Consider the following 21,846-nt stretch of genomic DNA (forward strand, 5'->3'; position numbering starts at 1 on the left):
CTCTCGGCTCAGATTGTCCCACAAGCGAATTGGGAGCGGAAGGCACGTCTAATATTACCCCGTACCACCGCGCCAGTAACGGAGGTGGGGCCGGGGGGACAGCGTTTGACAAAATGGAAATTTACGGCGGGCAACAGCGGCGGCCGCGCCCCGCAGCCCCGCGCCCCTCACGCTCCCTCAGCGCGCGGGCCCCGCCCCTCCCGCTTCGCGCCTTCGCCTCGCGCGCGCGGGAACCGCCCCCTCCGCCCCGAGCCGAGCGCCGCACGGGACCTGCCCATGGCCGAGAGGTAGCGGGGAGCCGCAGCCGGGCGGAGACAGCCGGGAGCGCGGGTGGTTTGAACTGCCAAACCGCTCCCGGCTCCGGGCGCGGGGAGGCGGGACGGGGCTCTGAGGGCTGGCGGGCGGCACCGGCCTTGCTCGGGCTGGGCAGCGCTCGGGGCTGCCGAGGGTGAGCGGTGAGGGGCAGCCGCCGCTGCCGAGGGTGCTTGTGCTGGGCACGGCGGGCTGCGGGGCCCCGGCCGCCCTGCCGCTCCCCCGGGCAGCGCTCGGTGACCGCAGAGCGGCAGGCTGGGCCGCTCCGCCTCACGGTTTGGCCGCTGTGCCTCACGGTTTGGCCATTGGAAACTGAGCCTTGAATATCGGTTTCCTAAACAACTCCAGGTAATGGGTAAAAAACTTACTGCTCCGTGTTCGAGGTGTCTGTGTGGCTGCGGGAGTTCATGCCTGCAGGGAGATAGAAGCTTTCTCCCAAGCACAGGGTTTGCAGTACAGTTATAATTAGTTTATGGATATTGTTATTAGTTATGGATATGTGGATACAAAAATGAAGCACTAACTGGGATAAATAGCAAGTTGCTTAATATTTATAGAGATTTCCTACACTCTACTGTACAGGACTTAAAAAAAAACAACCAACCAACCAAAATATTTATAAAAAGTGAAGGGGAGTAAAATTTGGTTTATATTTGAAGCTTCCCCTCTTTTTTGCATGTAGGTCAGCTGTTTTCAAACAGCGCAGTATTCTTTGTAATTAGCTGTTACTTCAGTTTTCAGAAGAAAGTGGCTGACTCACCTGATACCATCCTGAAGAATGGGCTGAACAACAGATACCGTGTGCTGGAGGTCAGCGTAGTACAGAGAAATGGAAGTGACCCTGAGAAACACTTGACAATTACAGCCTCCCCCTCACTGGAAGATACAGAGCTGTGCATCCTCAGGAATGGCTGGTAATCCACACAAACATACTGGAAATACTGGATTATTGACTCAGTTTTGTTTGTGTTGTCTGTGAGTTGAGTTTTACGGCCTTAAAGGTGATATGGCATCCTGAAAGAATCTTTGTTGCATGCAATATTATCAGTATGCTAGCATAATGGCTATCATCCCCAGAAACCTGATGTCAGGTAACGGGTGTTGAGTGGGCACTGCTACCCTGCAGTTTTGGCATTGTAAAAGTGCCTTTAGTCACTCTCAGGATTTCTTTATGGCAACTCCTTAAAAGAGCCCAACCCAGCATTTCAAAGAATGTTGAATCTCCTCTGCTGGTGTGTTATTTCTGATACGTTGTGTCTGTCATTTGCAAACACTGATTGTGTGGGTGTGTTCCCTTTCAGGGAGTCTGTCCCAGTGGTTCCAGGGGACATTGTTCATTTGGAAGGGGAGTGCAGCTCTGGCACCTGGCTCATCAATGCCCAGAGCGGGTACCTGGTGCTATACCCAGACCTGCTGCTCTCGGGCACCACCGTCTCCAGCAGCATTCGCTGCATGAGGAGGGCAGTGCTGAGTGAACGCTTCAGGGTGAGTGTTCATCCCACACTGCCACTGAGTCTCTGCTCCACTGACACTGGTGGCTTAGCTCAGGGTCAAATCTGGCTGTTAGAGATGTCATTATTAGCAATTCAGAATGTTTACAACACAGAATAATGTGGGGTGGAAACTGTCTCTGGTTGAGCTTCTCTTGCTTTTTTGAGAATTGCACCTGAAATAACGCAGTACTCTTAATACAGCTACTGGGCTAAAGAACTGGTCTTTCCACTTATAATTCTGATTATTTTTTTTTAGAATCCCTTGCCACATTTTTTGTGGATATGAATTCTTTGTGAGGGATATGTCTCTTGCCATCCATATGAAAATGTAACCACACTTGGCCAAGAGCTTCTGAAACATACAGCTAATTCAGTTAATAATTGGTGTGGGCTAACTCTGGGGTCTGAATCCAGCTGCTCTGTCTTGGAAAGAGGAGAAGTTTCTTGTGGTAGTACCTTGCCGATACATGAGAGATATGTTGATAAATGGAGAAGCAACAGCTGCCAGTTTCACCTGATGAAAACTCCCAGGCATGATAGGAATATAAGTCCAAATGAATAAGAAAATTTTAATAGAGTGGTAATCAGCCTGGCTGGGAACCTGTGACTGTAACAAGAAAAGTACAGGAGATTAAGACTATGAAATGTTCTTCAATCCTTTATTAGAGAAGTAAGGGGGATAAAATAATTGTTGGGACAATGCACAGGGTCCTGCCTGGGATAGCACCATCCACTGGTCTGTAGGGCTGCCATAATACCACGGTGTTAAGGTTTCCAGCTGTTTGGTGTGACTCCTGTCAAGGTTGTTCCCTACCACTTTCAGTTCTTGTGAGTCTCCAGAGCCCAGCCCTGCTGATGGGTTTCTGAGCCATGTTGGTGATACATGGGATGATTTTGCTGTGAGCTGGTGACAGACAGGAAACTGCTTCATGCAAGAGATCTGTGTAAGATTGTAAAGGTACATATTTGCATTAGGAAATGCTTGCAGGCAGAATTTTCTCGAAATTTATTTTAATCTGTGCCTTTGTTTCTCGCCTGCCAATCACAGACATTGTATCCTGACATTGTTGGGGTTGGGATAAAGCAACAAGTGAGACCCACTTCAATTCAGCTCCTCTCACAGGCAGGTTTGACCAGATAATCATTAGTGAGGTGAAAGCTGTCATGATCTTGTGGTTAAATAAGTGCAGGCTGTGATGTGCAGCAAATAAAATCCAGAAATTTGTCAGAGAAGTTGGCATGAAATGGGCATAAATCTCCAGGTATGATGACATCTGTTGCAGGGCTCCGAGTCGGGTTCGCCCCAAATGCTCGTTGGGACAATTCTTCATGACATCTTCCAGCAATCAGTCACCAATAACTTGACACAAGAAAAGGTGCAAGAACTAGCAAATAAAGTTGTGTATGGACAAAAGTACCTCAAAGAAATGTAAGTAGCATTACAACTGCCTTTTATGTGTGGAAGACAGGGCAGGAACACTTTGAACTAGCAATTTAAGTTGTACTTTAGAAAATGTAGCACTGGAATCACGAGAATGTTCTGCCAAATGACTTGATCTTACTAAAAGATCCCCAGTTTCCATTAAGCAATTCCTCATTTGGTAGCTTAGTTTATTTTCCTTCCCTGCTATGCTACTTCTATATATCTGAACTACTCTTTTGGAGTAACTGTATGTGGCAGGGTGGTTTTTTTACTTTTAGACCAAGCAGGTTGCAGTGTTTGTGTCTGTAACATTAGATTTCCAGGCATCTCCCAAAGCTGATTTGAGTGGGACAAATAGTTAATTATGATCCTCAGCAATGAACCTGAAACCTTGTAACTGACCCAGAACTGAATGTCTGTTAATTTCATATCTTTATCGGTTGCTTAAAGTCTCAGTTTTTAGATGACCTTTAACTTATTTTCTTAGCAAAGCTGATAGAAATGCTAGCCAAACAAATCATCTTAGTATTTCCATCAGAAAATAGGAAGATGAATGGCTGTCAGTTTTAACATTTTACTGCAGGCTTGATTAAAATACAATTCTAGTAATGTAAATTAAAAATCATTATATATGTACTGTTTTAAATTGTGTGTTGGGCAATATCAGTAACTGTTAGCCCCAGATGAGTCAGAAGTTAAAGTTGTAGTGGCAAGAGTTATTACTCTTAGTTCTGTTTTGGAGACAGTGTTTTGAATTGTGGCTCCTGAGATTACTTAAAGGCCTTTATGTCATTCTGAGCCTCCATGAAACTGTTAATTTGCAATTCCTTTTTGCATATGTAGGCTACTGTTTATTGGCATGGAAAAATAAGTTGCATAAGTCTGCTGCCTGTGGTCAGTTGCACTCCTCAATGCAAAATCCACTTGTATTTCTCTGCTGCTGTAGAATAATGGCATTATTTCCAGTGGTTGCCAGTACTGAATTATCTAGTGCCACATGATTAGATTCTGGGTCATGTTCTGTTAAAATGTGTGTAAGGAGCAGATGAGGATATCCAGACTAAAACCAAAGGTCTTTTAATTTTTTTATTCAACGTTGCATGAATTGTAGGAATAGCCATTTTAAAATGCATGAGTCTGGTGCTGCTTTCCTGCAGTCACACTGTTAGTTTGGTTTCATCACATCTGCCACGCTGATGCTCTCAGTGTGCTGTACCTGTTGTTTCAAAGGTTACATCAGAAATGGATGTTCTGGTATGGTAATCTCTTTTAATAGATGTTCAGTTAATAGTTTTATGAATTGAGCTGAACCTCTATGCACCTGTTGTTGTCTACAGTTTATAGATATTTATAAAAACTTGACAGTTACTTCCAACGATCTTGTTGCTACACAAGGCAAATCTCTTTAGTACCAACAGCAGATTTAATACTTTGTTTCTTTAATGCTTTAATGTGCATGTCTTTTTTTTTTTTTTTAGGTATGTCTTAAATCTGAAACAAGCACAAATAATGCAAGAAGTAGAAGAATATTTGCCATCATTTTTTAAGTGGGCAGAAGACTTCATGCACAATCCTGCAAACCAAAGCAAAATGCAACTAAAACTGTAAGAAGCCAGAATTAAATTTTAAACCATTCTGTGTTGTATATATTGTTTAGTTTACTTGAAATTTTTAGAACTCCTTATGCACATCTGGTGGGTGATTTGGAGCTAATTCATGGCCTCACTGGTTGTAGAGCTGACCTTGTGCTGCATGTTTAGCTGCCATTGTGAGTACTAGGCAAGACATGAAGCCTGAAGGAGAACTGACTTTAAAGTCTTTAAATCCTTGTGAACAGCATGGTACAAACCAGAGCTTTTAGTGAGCAGAAGAGCAAGGGTATTTGAGCTGCTGACTAAACTAGGAGTTACTGTAGTTCTGAGCAAGATTACAAATCAGAATGTGAAACTATTAATCAAATGGAGTTCTTGACTAATAAAAGATTTCTTTGGTGAAGTGGTGATTTTACTTAAAAGCTGCTGAGCTCTTCTTGCTGGCTTCTTGCTGTTAATTTTAACCAGAGAGTGTTAAAGTTTTAGCGAAATGGCAGGTCTGAGTAAAACCTGTAGGCTACTGTCAAGTGTATGACAGGGTGTGGTTATTGAGAAATGACCAAAAACTAATAAAAACAGTTTAAAGTCTCATTTTAACTTTGAAATGTAGATGAATACCAAAACTAACTGAAGTTACTTTCTGATCTGTTGCTTCCTCTGTTAATGGGAAGATTATTTTGAGTGAGACTCGAGGCATTTTATTTCTTAAGTTAGTGCCTAAAGGGCACTGGTCATGCAGAAATATTATATATTGAGTTGAAACACATTTTAATGTTTAAATATTAATAATTAAGGGAAATTGTTAACTTTTGGCTTAATTTTTTTCCTAGGTCAAATGATGGAAAAACAGAAGATGTATCTTCTAAGATAGAGGTTGTAGATGTCTTGGACATTGAAGAGAATATCTGGTCTCCCAGGTTTGGGTTGAAGGGAAAGATTGATGTTACAGCCAGGGTGAAAATCCATTGCCAGTCAGGAGTGCAGTCTCGGATAATGCCTTTAGAGCTCAAGTCTGGCAAGGAGTCAAACTCCATAGAGCACAGAAGTCAGGTACAAGCACCAAATGGCTAATTCCCCTCTCAGTGGTTGTGTGTACTTTTTTGTTAGGTGACCTATTTTGTCTTATGAGTATGAAACACTTTGTATGTGGTATAATATAAATTCATGGGTGGCTCATCCTGACATGCCCAAAACTGCTGGTAAAAAACTAAAGTGAACTTAGTAGTAAGAAGTATAACATTTACCATCTTCAAGCACACCTCCTATGCATTTTATCCTGAAATGTCTGTTCTTCAGTCTCTTCTTACTACATTCAAATATTAGGTTGAAGCAGACTCTTTCAGTAACTAGGGTTATAGCTGGCCTGATTTAGAGAGGTGGTAGCCTTGACATAAGGTTTTAAAGGTGCCTTTTAATTTAAATACTTGGTCAAGTTTTTACTACTTACAGCTTCTAGAAGACTTGTGATAATAATGGCTGTTTAGCCATATAAATTGTGGAAGAACTAAATACAGTTTAGAATGTGTTTTGGTTTTAGTGCTGTGCTGGTTTTGACTAGGGTTAGCAATGGTTTTCCTCAGTAGATAAATGTGGGCTGTGTTTTGGGTTTGTGCTGAGCTCAGGCTGATAGCACAGGGATGTTGTGCTGTTGTTGCTGAGCAGGGCTCACACAGAGCCAAGGCCTTTCCTGCTCCCCCCAGGGCCAGGCTGGGGAGGAGTCTGGGGCTGATGGGGAGTGAGGGGACAGCCAGGACAGGGGACCCAGGGATCAAAGGGGTGTCCCAGACCATGTAGCTGATCATCAAACTCACTATCTAAGGTGGAAGGGTGGGGGGCACTCCAAGGTTTGGAGTGATGGAGATTTCCCTTCCCAAGGCACCATTCCATGTGATGGGGCCCTGCTCTCCTGGGGGGGGTTGAACACCTGCCCAGCCATGGAAAGCCATGAATGAATTCCTTGTTTTGCTTTGCTTGCATGTGTGCCTTTTCTTTTCCATCTTAAACTGTCTTTATCTCAACCCTCAGCAAGGGTGGGGAGGTGAGTGAGCTCTTGGTTGTTGCTTGGGGTTAAACCACAACAACTATACTGGAATAATATGCATTCCAGTGTGAATATATGTATTTATGTAAAATGTTTGCAGGTTATTCTCTACACGTTGCTGAATTTAGAGAGGAGAATGGATCCTGAAGCTGGATTTCTTCTTTATCTAAAAACTGGTACAATGTATCCTGTTTCTGGAGCTCGCATGGATCGAAGAGGTAAAGTTCTTCCCCTTCTCTGGAAACCATAATTCTCTCAAATATTACTAAAATCTTTCTTTATAACTGTAATTTTTACTCTTATGAAAATAGCTGTTCTTGGGAATACTTCACTTGTTACTAAGCATATGTTAAAAATTCATTTGTTTTATTAATACAGTGCAAGGACTTTGTGAATAATCAGTGCTTAGTTGACTAAAAAGTTGATAGCTAATTACTTTTGAGGTATAAATTGTTAAAAGCAAAACCATCAGCTTAGTTTATCCTTTTCTTGACAGAATTAATGAAATTAAGAAATCATGTGGCCTTCTACTTAACACACAGTACCTATAAACCCGATGTGGGAAGGCAGAATTCACAGCTTGCTGCTTTGCCTCCTGTGATTGATGACAGTCAAACATGTAAATACTGCTCCCAAATGCACAACTGCTTTCTATACAGCAGGTAAAAAAAAAAAAGTCTGACTAATGTTTTTAAATGAGATTGAATAATTATATCTTTTGATATAATAATTTCATTTTTGTGGTTGACAGTTTTGTATATATTGAAGACTTTTCCACCCCAAAAGAATCTTCCAGAGATTCTCTACAACTTGTATGATTCAGCTCGTGATCTCACAGAGACTTAATATGTTTGCTCAGGTACACTTTTTGCAAGACAAAATCTGAGATAAGTCTCAACAAAATACTTGATGACAATAACAGATCTGTTTTAAAAGCTGTATTCTTGCAGCTCTCTGAAAAAGGCAGTCTCTGGGCCTGAGTTCTGGCTGGAGAAGCACTTTTTCAGGTTCACTCTGTAGAAGAGTGTTTCCCTGTAGGGTATGACACAAGAAATACATTGATACTACTCTGCTGAAGTGTTACTGCATCTCCTGGTCAACAGAAGTAGTGAGCAAATATTCCATAAAATTTCACACAAAGTTATTGAATTGTTTTAACAACTGTTACAAGTTTTAGTCTCTATGCTGCACAAAAAAACCCAACCAAAATTGTATGTGGAAGAGATCAAATGAGGTTTGTTAGAAAAGGAGAGCCTGTGGGGTGCTCTTGTGGAATTAGAATGCCTGATTGTTTTTAAAATTATAGGGGTCAAAGTGTATGTTGAGGGAGCTTTGTGAGGATACCTGACATGTTTTTGTGAAATCCTGCTTCTAATACTCTCTTGTTGCAGCAGCAGGATACAGCTGGATGGCGATTTACTTCTGAATAAGCTTTTCTCTCTCTGGTTGTATACATTATTTGGTATAATGTCTACTGATGTTTTGAAATAAGTGGGCTTGAAGTTTGCTGTGTATTAACTATTAAATCCCCCTTGCTTAGGTAGATATCAAAATAACACTCATATGTTAGAATAAAAGGAGTAAAAGGTAGACTCTGTAAATGTATGTTTTACTATATTTGGTCTTTGATTAACCTAGTGCCCTTCAAAATCATAGAGATGATGTGAAGTTACTCATACAAGATTATGCATCTGAGCAAAGGATACAGGTTCTACTATCCTTAATGATAAATTAATCTGTCTGGTATGTTACAGTAGGTATTTGGATTGTTGTTATGTGCATATGGACTTCCAGGTGAAAAAGGATGCAGGCTGAGCCTTTCCTGTGGCTGGTTCTATCCCTAGAGCTGTGGAGCAGAAGATGGCCAGTGTGGCCTTTCCTCCTGCTTTGGTGCCTGTCATTGACAGAGAGACCCAGCACCTGAAACCCTCCCACCTGGAGTATTTCAGCCTCTGGTATCTGATGTTAACCTTGGAGCTGCAAAGTGGAGAGCATAAAAAGGGAAATAAAAATATATGGATGACACCTTCTTTGGAAAGGTAAGGTTTAATTAATTGCTAAACTCATGCCATTGATGCTTCCTTTTATCCTTTGTTTGATTTTGTATTTTGGTTTTGATGGTTGGTTGTGGGTGGTATGGCTTTTTAACTTGTGGGGTTTTATTCTTAATAGTTCTCTTACAGAGAGGATGTTAATATTAAAATATTTCTTTTTTTAATACCTTCAGAGAGAAGGCTGGAGATTGTGTTGGAAACATGATCAGAGTTGATGAAGTCCATGAAGTTTCTGAGGGACAGTTTCTACATTTTTTCCAGCGTAGAAATGGTGCCTTATCTGGGGCAAACCTCTTGGTTGGTGATCGAGTGGTTGTGAGTGGAGAGGAAAAGGGTTTACTTGGTTTGGCTGCTGGCTATGTTAGAGAAGTCAGTGGAACAAAAGTCTCCTGTTTGTTGGGCAGGTAATAGGATAAAAAGAAAAATATCTGTTTGCAAACTCTCTGGCACTGGCCTGAGGAAGGGTGCTGCTAGATGTCCTAAAAGATGTGACATGTCCTGACTCTTCCTACTGGTGATGCCTCAGGTTTAGCTTTTCTGTTTTTCAGATTCTGTGCTGCTTTAGTGTGTGGGTCTGGGCTTCATATTAGGGGATGGTGAGCTCTCTGCACAGAGCAGGGAGACAAAACAATTCCTGCTGTAGTTGGGCACCAAGGACAAACGATCCAAATCTCAGCCCAAGAGCACAAACAACGTGGGCTGGAGAGAGAAAAACAAGCAGGATGGGACTTCATGGGCTAAAGCTGTAATTGGACAATTAGCTCCAATATTCAAATGGAGCAGAACTTATAAAAGTGAGAGACCCTGTGACTGGTTGTCCATTTTGTGACCATTTTGGTTCATCTCAGATGCAGCCCTGGCTGGGCTCTTGTGCTGCCCAAGGTGGATCCGTGGAGGCCTCCTAATAAATCCCTACTTTATTCTTTAGCTCCATCTAGCCTCTGTTCTAGGCCAGCCTTCCCAAGGCATCACTGCCTTTGGAGTAGTACCCTTCAGAGATTCTCTTGTCTTGACTGAAACTGTCAGTACCTGGTCAGTATATATGCCTGTCAATTTAATCAGGTTGTTTGAATAAAAGCACATTTTAACTCTATTTACTTACATCTCTAGCATGATCTATATGGATACAGTGATTACTGTGTTAATAGTAACTTTCATTGTTCAGTCTTTATTGTCTTTAAATTGGTCCTATGTTTTATTATCCCTCATTGGGATCATGCTTTCTTTAGAGCAGTTAATAGTGTATTTTAATTAGTGTTGCTTCACTCTGGGATCTCTGGAAGATATCATTTAACATGTAGTAATAAGTCTTTAATTAACATACAGCTGGTAAACAAAATTATTTTATCCATGTTCTTGTCATCCTTCAGGAATTTGTCAAACCTCCCCAAGAACACTGTATTTAGGTTGGATCATGATGAAGGAGATGTTGGTACAGGAGTCCCTTTTAAAAATCTTTCTAAATTGATGAAAGATTGCCCAGTCAGGTATGAAAAATCAACTTAATTTCATGCTTTCAGTATTTTCAGATGAAGTTTCTCAACTGGCAACTCTTATTTGAATTCAGTTTTGTCTTGTTTTTATCCACAGTGAAAGGCTCCGCAACTTGATAATTGACTTCCAGAAGCCACGTTTCATTCAGCACTTGAGCTCTGTCCTTCCTCCTGAAGCAAAGGAAACTGTTGCAAATATTTTAAAGGGTACAAAGTGACATTCCCCAAAATACTCTGTTTACTAGTTTGTCTCTATAGCCAAAGTATTTATCATGCTTTAAATAGAAGGAGTTTTTCCTACCTTGGGATCCTGTGATAGTTCTCAACTTAAAAATTAAAACCAAGTTCTTGCCTTGCATGTCTTCCAGCTAGCTGAAGACTCATTTAATCACTGGAAGACTTGATCAGCCCCTTGCTCACAACTTTATTTTATTTTTGCTAGAGGCTGCAGTGTGCAGTTGCAGACAGAGGGCCATGTGATTCCCTCTGTAACCTTTCCAGAAGGAATGGACAGAGACAGCTCTGGAGGAAGCTGACTGGAGGGAGAGGAAGGAGATGGGCTTTGGTGGAAACATTCACTTGTATAATCAATCACTCTTGCTGACTTGTTGACAAGTGTCAACATAGTGTCATGCTTTGTGGCATTTATTTAAAAACAAGACTTGTTTAGGTATGAGGCAGCATCTTGTATTTGATGGAAATATTTACTTGTGCTCTGACAGAGTTGCCTGTGAAAACATAAATTTAACTGAGCTGTCTTAAAGCAAACTGAACTTTTTATAAAAACTCAGTTTGAAGTCTTATTTTGCTTGAGATTTACTTAGTCCAAATAGTTGAAATGTGCTGCTTGTTTGCATCAGGCTGGGGCAAACCAGCTCTGCTGTAATGTTTGTTCTAAACAACATGCTGCTGTATGTGCAACTCATCAGCCCTTGCTGTGAGCTGTGGGTTTGAATGTGAAAGTGATCAAACACAAATGCCCAGACACAATATATGAAGGGGGTCAATTAAGATATTAGAAAAAAAAGTCACAAAAGGTCTAAAAATAAAAAAAATGTCTTCAGTGACTTATTTCTAGGACCATAGTGCAGACCTTCTACTACTTACCTTGTGTATTATGTTTATTGTCATATCTTCATTAGAACCTACAGACTTTGCTCAGTTCTTGCCTCCATTAAAGGCTTTAGTGAAGGAGGAAATTACAGATTTGCTGTGACTTTAGTAATTAATACAATTATGATGAAGTGTAGTAATTTAATTTTGCTTTTTCTTCTGAAAGGTCTAAATAAGCCTCAGAAACAGGCAATGAAACAAGTGCTGCTTTCAAAAGACTACACACTTATTGTGGGTATGCCTGGAACAGGAAAAACGACTACAATATGTGCTCTAGTAAGATCATGTACCTTGGAGTTTTTTGGTGGGATTTAGAGGATAGAATTAAACCAACTGTGCAGTGTCATGACTTGATCTAACAGTATCTGTATAATTTCAAGGAAGAAAACACATTTCTTTTTGCTTAACCTATATTTGGTAGAACTAAAATTGGCTTTTGTGGTGTAGGATGGTCAATTGCTTGTGTAGGAATGTATGTGGGAGGGAGGAGATTGAAGTGTGATATTTAATCATTTCTGTGATGCTTTAGTGTTAAAATTCTTTGGCTCCAAATATCAGCAAGTCTTCAGATCTTGAGTTATAGCTCAAAAGAGGGACTCTTGAGCAGCCAGTAATGTGTCCACTGTAAATTGTATGAACCTGTGGGGCTGAATCCATGTGCAGTCTGCATCCATCTCCTCTAGCTGGTGGTTCTCCTTTCCCCAGGAAAGGACTGCAGGAGCATACTGCATTCAGGCTGTAGGCTGAGTGAGGTTTTCATGAAAGAGCAGTGTTACCCTGCTTCCATTTGTCATCAGCTTGTGCAAAGAGGAGGCTGGAGAGCAGAGAGCTGCTGCTATCTTCAGATCAGCCCATTGCCCTGAGTCTCCAGTGGCTGAACTGCCATGGAGAGCAGTCCTATGGGACCAGGCTGCCTGGCTTCTTCTTACAGTGGGGATCTTGGAGTGCAGTTCCTTGGGAGTGCACATCCAGGTTCTTGGCTCTGTGTGAGCAGTGTTGTGAGCCTGCTGGCCATGGGAGCCCTCAGGACTGTTGCCCACATTGTCAGTGGCCAGTCTGGCCAGAGAGACTGATACAGACCAACTCATGTTTATTCCTGGCTCCCTCCAAATTCCCTTGTGCTTTTCACCTTAGCAAACCTGGGATTGTTGATTCTTGCAGATGAAACCTTTTCTGCTTCTCCTTAACAGCTTCTCCTTTTCCTTCCCTTTGCCACTCATTAGGTGAGAATTCTTTCTGCCTGTGGCTTTAGTGTCCTTCTGACCAGTTTTACACACACGGCTGTGGACAATGTCCTGCTGAAGTTGGCCAAATTCAAAGTTGGTTTCTTGCGCTTGGGGCAAACTCAGAAGGTTCATCCAGATATTCAGAAATATACAGAAGAAGAAATCTGCAGGTCTAGATCAATTAAGTCTGTAACAGAGTTGGAAGAGGTCTATAACAGTCAGGTGAGAAAAATGGGTTTTTTTCCTAGCTCTTCAAATTATTAAAGATAATTACATTAGTATTTTGTTTGGATGCTGCAGAGAAGAAACCCATCCCAAGGGTGTGTACTGCTGTAAGAAATCTGAGCTGAAAGAGATACTCAACCTCTGCATTGTTTCAATTTCTTTATAGCCAGTAATGACCTACATAAAGTCTGCAAGCTGAGAAGCTTTGTTTATGGCCACACAAAGTAACTCATCATTGTAAGTAATAAGCCCCAAAGACTCCAGTGCTTTTCTCTGAGGTCTTGTGAATGGGCTGCTGCAGCCTCCTTTAGCATTATTTACATTCTGCTGCTGGTTGTCCTTTCTCCCTCCCTCTGGTGCTCCTTGTGCCATTTGTACAATCAGCAGATGGGGAAGAGGAAGTGGAATGCTGTGGAGCTGACCTGGCCAAACCCTTATTTTTGATGGAAAGATTAGTGCTGTCTGTGTGAATGTTAATACAAACCATAATGGGAGCTGGGTCATGTGAGTCAGTGGCAGCTTTAAATTAAATTCACTGAAAGAATAAGGTTTGATGGTAGCTGGAGTAAATGCCAACTTCACAAAAGCTGCCATTTACTTTTTATTGATGAGTATTGCTGGGGAATGACTGAAGTCATAAGGGGAATGACTTGGCATTTCTTATTTTGGGCATTTTGGATTGCAGTGGAAGCACAGCAGTGGGAAGAACTGTGCTGCTGTTGTTGTTTTATCTTTTCTTCAGTATTGAAAAAAACACCAAACCACCTGATTTTTCACTGCAGTCATTTCAGCACACTCCATGAATTGTCCATGAATAGAACCTGGCATCACTCTGAACACATGACAGGAACAAGTTGTTTGCTACAGTCTGCTCTAAAGCTGGTTTTGTTTGTCACTTGCAATTGATACGAGAATATGTCAGGCCAAGATATATTTAAATAATGCTGGTCTGATTTCAAGGATAAATAATCTGATTTCTGTAATTTTAGTTCAGTTTAATGGGAAATATTTTTTCTTTTAATATGGAGAATATAATGCTAAAGGATGTAAAATGTACCTTATCCTTGAAGTGTGTCTCAATTTTCAGCCAGTGGTAGCAACGTCTTGCATGGGAGTAAATCACCCCATCTTTGCTCAGAAGCAATTTGACTTCTGTATTGTTGATGAAGCTTCCCAAATCAGCCAGCTCGTCTGCCTGGGCCCACTGTTCTGCTCCAAAAGGTTTGTGCTGGTGGGGGATCATCAGCAGCTGCCTCCACTTGTGCTGAATGCAGAAGCAAGGTAAGATAAAATGCTGCTGGACAATTACTAGTCACAGATTCTGGAAAGGCTCTTGCAGTGTTCTGATTGACACATTTTGATTTTTGTCTTTGTGTTGTAACAGAGATCTTGGCATGAGTGAAAGCTTATTTAAAAGGCTGGAACAAAACCAAAATGCTGTTGTCCAATTAACTGTGCAATACAGAATGAACAGGTACTTTCAACGTTTATTTATTAAAAAAAATTATTCATCATGTGTTCTTGATGTGGGATTGAAATGATGAGATTTTTTTGCCTTTTCTTGTTTTTTTAAATCTTTAGTAAGATTATGTCATTGAGTAACATGCTGGTATATGAAGGCAAACTAGAATGTGGCTCAGAGAAGGTGTCAAATGCCACTGTTAACTTGCCCAACCTAAAGAAATTGAAGCTGGACATTGGGGATGCTTCAAAGACATGGCTGAAAGAAGTCCTCGATCCAGACACACCTGTGTGTTTTCTAAACACAGAAAAGGTAAAATTCATTATGCTCTTTCAACATGTAAAACTTCATTCAGAGTAGGGTAAAACAGGGAGCTTCAGAAAGTGTTTTTCCAGCATCATGTGAAGTGTGCAGCACACAAAAGCGTTGTTGGCAGGGCTGAGCAGGGTGGTACAGCTGCTGCTGGAAGCATCACATCTGAGAACAGCTGAAAACTTGAATTTAAATACTATTTCAGAAGATATTGAATGGACTTTAAACTTTGCTTTTCCTATAAAGTGTAGCTCAAAATGTGTAGCTGTACTGGATGTCCTTGCAACCAGGTAATGGCCTTGTTTCCATTGGCTGGGGGTCATTGGTGGCAAAGCTGTGTGCCAGTGGCAGCAATAACTGCAATTCTCCATGGAATTTTGCAGACATTCTCTACATTGAAGTGCAAAGGATGAATAAGTTGCTTTAGGTGTGTCCTTTCATGGAGACACAGAATTTTGCTGGGAAAGTAAAATTCTAGTGCAGATAAAAATTCTGCAAAGAAACTGACTTGCAGGAAAAATGAGGAAGAGTTTAAATGCATGAGGAAAAAGATTAATAAATTAGTACCTGTTTGTGGTCTCTTATAATTGTTGCTGTAATTGGTGATTGGATTATGATTTGAGTCTTTTTTCCTCCTTAACAGGTTTTGTGTTGATGCCTATTAATGCTGTTTTGCCAATAATTATATCAACTGATGATCTTTTATACTGACCCTGGTTAGAACTCACCAGTGTTTCTGTGCTCTTTTGACATTGTACAGGATTTATGGGTTTTTTCCAACAGTTCTGATAGAATCTTTTTAATGACCTGAAAACAAGCAGAGTTTACTTTGATGTCTTAGAGAAATTTCTAAAAATGTCTAAACAGAGACATTTTCCAGGAATGCCTCGACAGCTGCAGTCCTTTCCCAGGAAAGCAGAAAGTTGGTCCCAGGGAAGAGGCCTGTTAATAGGAATCTGGCTGAACCACTGTTTATCTAGTAATGATAGCAAAATTGCCAATGAAAAAAAGTAGAGTTTCTGTTCCCTTTTTTTCCCCTTAGAAAGCCTATCTCAAGTGTAAGACAGCTGTCCTCTTCACAGAGCCAGGAGGAAAGTTTTTATTTCCAAAATATCCTAGATTTGTTGAGACATGAGGCTATAATGTCATTTCTCCTTTTGGACTTCCTGTCAGAACTCCATGTGTTGTGGCAATCAGGAAGGGAGAAATTAGAAGAACCCCACTGAACATGACAACAAACAAAACCAGCTTTTATTTCCTTTCACTTCATAGTAGGTTTTTCCCCCTCCTGTATTGTTTATAGTGTAACCAAGAAATGCTTATGACCTGGGGGGGAGGGATACAAACAGAGAGAGAAGGAAGAGGAAAAAATACCATGACACCACCAGGAATCTTACATTTATTGTGCAGGCTTTAAAAAAAAAAAAAAGAAGAAAAAGCCTCTATTGTTTTCTGCTTAACAATGCAACAAGTTTGTGACAGCAATGGGAAATCTATTTGTTTCTTTTCTGTCAACCCCTGTGTCAGTCTGCACTTCTCTGACAGCTTGGGGCTGTTGGTTTGAAAAATGGCATCCTTGATTTAGGGCAAGTCTGGGAATTTCTAGGCCCAAGTTGTTTTTGTTAGTGGTTCTGCTGGTGTCCTGTGGGAACAGGAGAAATATAAATGTAAGCATGTGTTACCATAAGCATGACACAGCTTTTAGAGCTTCTTTCCCGAAATTATTTTTGTGTAGTTTTTAGCTACACTAATGCCAGTGTGGTCAGAAATTAACTGTGCAGTAAAACAGTGCTCTTCTACTTTAAGAGAACTTGAGCACATGGAATTAGGAGGCTTCCAAACACACTTTCATTGCTATTGGTGCTACTTCAACTTTAGAGTAGGCAGGAGTCAAGCAAAAAGAAAAAATTGCAAAACTGTGACACTACAATGACAAGAGTTTACATCCTGAGCTTGTTGGCCTCATTTATGTATGATGTAGAGAATGGCAGGTAATAGTTAAGAAATGGTAAATCCAGTGAATACTTTATTTAAAGGTTGGGAGTTTATATTACAATTTAATACCACCATTGTCGATAGTTCTTGCTATAGCTTTAGATGTAGGCATTCAAACATTAAAAAATTATCCCTTCTGCCATGGAATGAAGAAAACTCACTGTAAATAATGTTGCATGGAGAGTGTTAAAGCAAAAGTCCCGTGTAAATTATAATTTGCTCTCTTACTTTATCAGCAGGAAAATGTCCATTTTTGGGTTTTTTGATTTATGATGTATAATGCTGAACTGTAAAGTCAGAGGATTAAGTTTGGCAGTTTCTTAAGGTGACAAGCCTAGTGCTAGAGATTTATTTTGGGGATTGTTCCAATTTGTTTTGCAAATGCAGTATTCTGAAGTTAACTCACAGTACAGGCTCTTCTGTTTAGTAAAACTTGGCATTTAACTTTATTTCTTTAATTAATACCATCAGTATAAATCCACATACAACTCAGTGAGTTAGGGACAGAACATAGTACCCCATTACAGACAGCAAAAGTAATTGTTTTCTGTTTGTATTTTTAAAGGTCCCAGCACCAGAACATGCAGAAAAAGGTGGCATAAGCAATGTGACAGAAGCTAAAATAGTGCTTTTCCTCACATCCTTATTTATTAAGGTATCTTTTACTTTATTTCATGGTTTGGAGGGATACATTTAATATTTTTACATTGCTTTAGTAGTGTTGACTGTATATGTTGGGTAGCTCTCTTGGGGATAATCTTAAGGGTAAATTAAAGGATAAATTGAAGATTGGCTTCATGTCAGTGTAGTGGGGAGCCTGAGGTCTGCATTCTCTTCCCTGTCCTTGCCTGCTTGGATCTGAGATGCAAAAAACAAAAGCTGGATGCCAAATTCTTTTAAGAGATGAGGGCTTTCTTGGGAGGGAGGGCAGAGGATTTGCCTTTGTTCCTTATTTCATCCAGAAACACAGACCAGGAGCTCTAAGTGTTCATCCTGCAGTTTAAAGAAGAAAGAAAAATGAGGACTTCAAGGATATCTGTCTTTGTGCCAAGTTAAGGCAAAGCTTGGGAGCTTGCAGTAACTGATGTTTTCTGTCTCCTTTAGTTAATACTAGTTCCATTAGTTTAGATACAATATCTTGCAGCACTGTTTATAAAACAAATTAATTAGAAGAATCTTTCTGACCATACTGAGTTTCCCAAGCCAACTGCAGTGACAGATTTTTTTCTCTGGTTTCTTCTTCATTCAGGCTGGCTGTAAGCCCTCAGACATTGGCATTATATCACCCTACAGACATCAGTTAAAAACAATCACTGACTTGATGGCAAAATGGAAGGAGAACAGAGTGGAAGTTAACACAGTTGACAAATACCAAGGAAGAGACAAAAGTATCATAATTGTGTCTTTTGTTAGGAGCAGCATTGATGAAAATGTAAGTTGGCCATTTGAACTTTGTTCCAGTCAATTCCAGTAGTTTAGATGTGTTTTGAGGATGAGTGGTTTATGTCCATTGAGCAGGACAAACAAAAGCAAGTGACATTTATTTCCCAGCTTGGCACCCTGCTGAAGGACTGGCGCCGCCTGAACGTGGCCATCACCAGAGCCAAGCACAAGCTGCTCATGGTGGGCTGTGTTCCATCCCTGTGCTGCTATCCTCCCCTGGAGAAGCTCCTCTGCCACTTGCAGTCCCAGGCAATGATATCCTTTTTCTCCATGCTGGTTTGGGAAAGGGGAAAGGTAGGATTGGCTCACTGAGATTTGAGGTAAGAGTGGGAAGATTTTGATTGTTTGGGTTATACTTTTAACAGTGATTGGCAGCACAGCACAAAATGTGCTGATTAGATTTGCCAGAAGTATACTTGAGATCAAGCTAGTGGATGGGTTTAGAACCTGCTCTGTCTTCAACAGCAGAAAAAGTCAGTGCTGACTTGCAAGTCAACTTGGACATAATTTTTTGATTTCAAGGCCTGAATTTTTAATTTTTAATGCTTTTGCATTTTTTCTTGTGATCATTTCAAGTTTCTTGGCATCTTAACATCAGTGTGATTGCTTTCTTCCACTGAACACATCTGCTTCATGAATAATCTTGGTGGAAAATAGTGTAACTTTCAGATGACTTGGTAATTTTTTTCTTTCTCTCTGGCATTGTACTGAATAAACTTTAGCTATTGCTGTTTCCATCTCCTATTTAAACAGGAAAGAACCTTGTTAGCTGCTTTCTTTGCAAACACCAATGCATATTCTAACAGGTTTTGTGAAAGCCAAGTGTTGTTAAAATGCTTCCTTAACTTGCTACATCTTGAATCTTCCAGCCGGGGCTCATGAAAGTATCCACAAGTGTAACATCTTATGAGTGTGAAGATGGAAAGTTTTGCAGGCCTTTGTATCTTCTCCTCTGCTGTTGTTTAATGTAAATAGCTGGTAATTGGGATGTCACTGCTGATGTGCACTGTTCAGTCTGCAGGCAGTCAAAACAGGAAGCATTCAATTATTTGGAAGTTTCCTTTCAGTGGAATAAGACATTTCTTAAAAAAGCTGATGGTTGCAGTACTAAAGCACCCAGCTTACTTGTGACAAACCAGAAATACGAAGCACTCTGCTCCTTCCACTGCTGGATATTGCTGTATTCTCTTTGACCTTGATGAGCAGTTACCTGCAGAAGTGAGTGGGGAAACACTTGAAGAGGAAGGGAGCATAAACCAGTATTGTATTGAGCCACAGTTTTCTGGGCTCAGTTTGGTTTTCAAAACTTGAAAACGTAGTTTACATACAATAACAACACTTGTTAGAATTCCTAATTAAGGTACTGTGCTATTTGAAAAAAAACCTAGAAAAAACCTCTTTCTCTTCTTCAAAACCTCACACGTCTATTCCTGCTTTTAAAAGTGCTGAAGTCTTTTATATTTATATACATAATGTAATTAATCTCTCATGTGAAGATTCCTTGATGACATTTCTAATCTCTTGATTTTGCATACCTCAGGGAGAAATGTGATGCTGATTTCACTTAATCCCCCTGTTATTAACTTATGTGTTCAGCAGATCAATCTGAAGTGAAATGCTTCATAGTAGAACTCTTGTTTGCAGTTTGTCTGATCTGTAGTGTTCAACTCAAAAAAGAAACAAAACTAGACATGCAGCTTGCTGATTAAGAAGCTTACATGCTCAGGTTCTATTTTTTTAAAGATGACGGCATATAAACAACAGAAAACACCTTTTACTTGAGGGATCTCTGTTAGTTTCTTTATGCTACCTCATATTCTAGACCAAAGAGGCTGACAAGTTTCTTTCCAAGGCTGCTGATGGAAACATCAATTTTTTTGATTCTTCAGAATCATTAACATTTATTTTCTCTTGGATCAATGTCAATTAGCTGTGTGCATACAGCTGCAGACAAACTTGTTAAATGTGGGCATTTTCACTCTTTTAAACTGCTCCCTAACTTTTTGTAATGTTTGAACTAATAAAAGTTTGCTGTTGATTTCATTAAAGTTGTTTATGCTTTGTTAATACTTTGCTCTATACAAGGCAAATATTTAGAACAGTGCAACAATAATTTGAAAAGTTGACAGGATCTCCTCCTTTTTCAGGTGAAAATACGTGCTTCATCAACTGTGCCTGTACTCTGGGTGTTTCAAAAGATGAAAAAAATAGGGTAAAATATGCTCTTTATTCTCGGGATCTCCTCTGGTCAAGATGGCCCTGAGATGTATTAAAGGTCTCTTTTCCCCAACCCAGCTGTTGAACAAGGGGAAACACCCTGGGCTCTGACACTTTATTGTAGTAGTGAGTACTATTATAGTAGTGAGTACTATAATCAGAGTACTTTTTTAGAAGAGATTTTCTTTCTGTGATGAGGATCTGTGTGTAGAAAGCTCTTAAGATTTCGCTAATCTGTTTTCTTACACCAAGTAATGCTTATCCAGGAAACTACAGGCAGAAGTACTTAAGTACATTTTGTTTCAGTGTTTAGGTATCTCTTAAAAAGTCCCTTGACATTTGCCCTTAGGAGAAACAGATCTGGAGGTTTTCATAAGAGCCACTCAATAACATGCAGGTCCCAGGCAATAAAGGCCACAATGTGACTAAGCTGTCACACAAGCTCAGTTGCACAATTTAGAATTCAAAACCACCTCATCTTCTGGCAGCAAATGCTCTAGAGGAAGAAGCAAGAGACACCTGGCTATTAAACACTTAAATAAAAAACTTAAAACATGCATGCTATTAAAAACTTAAATAAAGGGTATTGCCATCCCATCATGAAGTTGCATGAAAAACAAACAGAAGAACATTTCCTTATCCACTTAGAAAATGCATCCTTCCTTGTCATGTGGTAAAAATGAGACTGAGCAGCAAATCCTGAGCCTACAGATGAAACCGTGTTTTGCTCTGGTAGTCTCAAACAAAACTGAGATGTGATTCCCTAAAACACTGTGTTTCAATGAATATACAGAGCAAGTGAGTATCTTCTAGCAGTGAAGGATCACTTTTTCTGTGTGCTGCCTTTGAAACAGCTTCCTCATGCAGAAGCAGCCATGCATGCTGCTGGAAAACACGCACATGCATGCTTGCTGTGTTGTGTGTTGCTGGGATTCCCAAAAATAAAAAAAAGGAAGCTGTTTCATGCCTGACTCGCAGGATCAGAGTGTGACTATTTCAGAGTTTAATGTTTAAATGCATAGGTTCCTTTTTCCTTGTAAGAGGTGGGAATGGTGGCTATTAGAAGTGTCCCTGTCACCATGGGCTGTATTCTGTCCCTGTGTTGCCCTTGTGCCTTGGTCCTTCCTTGCACACCCTCTGTGCTGTTTTGTGCAGTCTCTAAAGCTGGCCAAGGTAAAGAACACCTTTTTATTTTACAGGTTACTGGTTAGCCTTGCCCAGGAAGGTGAGAGGAAAGAATAATTATTAAGCAAAGGATATTGTAGTGCTTAGGGTGCAGTAAGCATCTGCTGAGATCCCATCTGGATGTGACAAACGTGCTCAGTGAGTTTTGGCTCTTTTCTAGCCAGATTCACATTCATGGACTTTTTAAAATTAAACCCCCCAAATTTACATTTTTTAAAATGCAACATTTATTTTTTTGAATTAAATACTGGTTTTGGTTC

The 21,846-nt window shown here is 40.3% G+C and overlaps 1 protein-coding gene across 3 annotated transcripts; it reads left to right on the forward strand.

Annotated features, from left to right (window-relative positions):
• The first annotated feature begins 254 nt into the window (after positions 1–254).
• DNA2 (DNA replication helicase/nuclease 2) lies at positions 255–20,412 on the forward strand. 3 transcript variants are annotated; one of them, XR_005626226.1, is made up of 21 exons: positions 255–287; positions 1,047–1,226; positions 1,614–1,797; positions 3,089–3,234; positions 4,707–4,832; positions 5,651–5,870; positions 6,962–7,079; positions 7,358–7,523; positions 8,706–8,900; positions 9,089–9,319; positions 10,286–10,402; positions 10,506–10,615; positions 11,688–11,797; positions 12,745–12,969; positions 14,060–14,253; positions 14,357–14,446; positions 14,554–14,746; positions 17,307–17,396; positions 17,991–18,173; positions 18,293–18,861; positions 20,332–20,412. XR_005626226.1 is itself a non-coding variant. In XM_039696292.1 (21 exons), the coding sequence occupies exons 1-21, from the start codon at positions 277–279 to the stop codon at positions 19,092–19,094; spliced, it is 3,093 nt and encodes a 1,030-aa protein (XP_039552226.1). In that variant the 5' UTR covers positions 255–276; the 3' UTR covers positions 19,095–20,232. The 3 variants fall into 3 exon arrangements, 2 of the variants coding, with proteins under 2 accessions (XP_039552226.1, XP_039552227.1); XM_039696292.1 differs by lacking the exon at positions 20,332–20,412 and adding an exon at positions 19,038–20,232 and having other exon boundaries at positions 18,293–18,439; XM_039696293.1 differs by lacking the exons at positions 9,089–9,319; positions 20,332–20,412 and adding an exon at positions 19,038–20,232 and having other exon boundaries at positions 18,293–18,439.
• Positions 20,413–21,846: the final 1,434 nt, after the last annotated feature.

This window comes from Passer montanus, unplaced genomic scaffold, assembly GCF_014805655.1.
Source record: "Passer montanus isolate IOZ18808 unplaced genomic scaffold, ASM1480565v1 scaffold96, whole genome shotgun sequence".
Classification (NCBI taxonomy): Eukaryota; Metazoa; Chordata; class Aves; order Passeriformes; family Passeridae; genus Passer; species Passer montanus.

What these genes read in the sequence shown, in the direction of transcription:
- DNA2 (XM_039696292.1), top strand. An exon ending in ATGACACCTTCTTTGGAAAG is followed by an intron (nt 8,901 to 9,088) that starts GTAAGGTTTAAT and finishes TAATACCTTCAG; the next exon opens with AGAGAAGGCTGGAGATTGTG. An exon ending in AAGAGGTCTATAACAGTCAG is followed by an intron (nt 12,970 to 14,059) that starts GTGAGAAAAATG and finishes CTCAATTTTCAG; the next exon opens with CCAGTGGTAGCAACGTCTTG.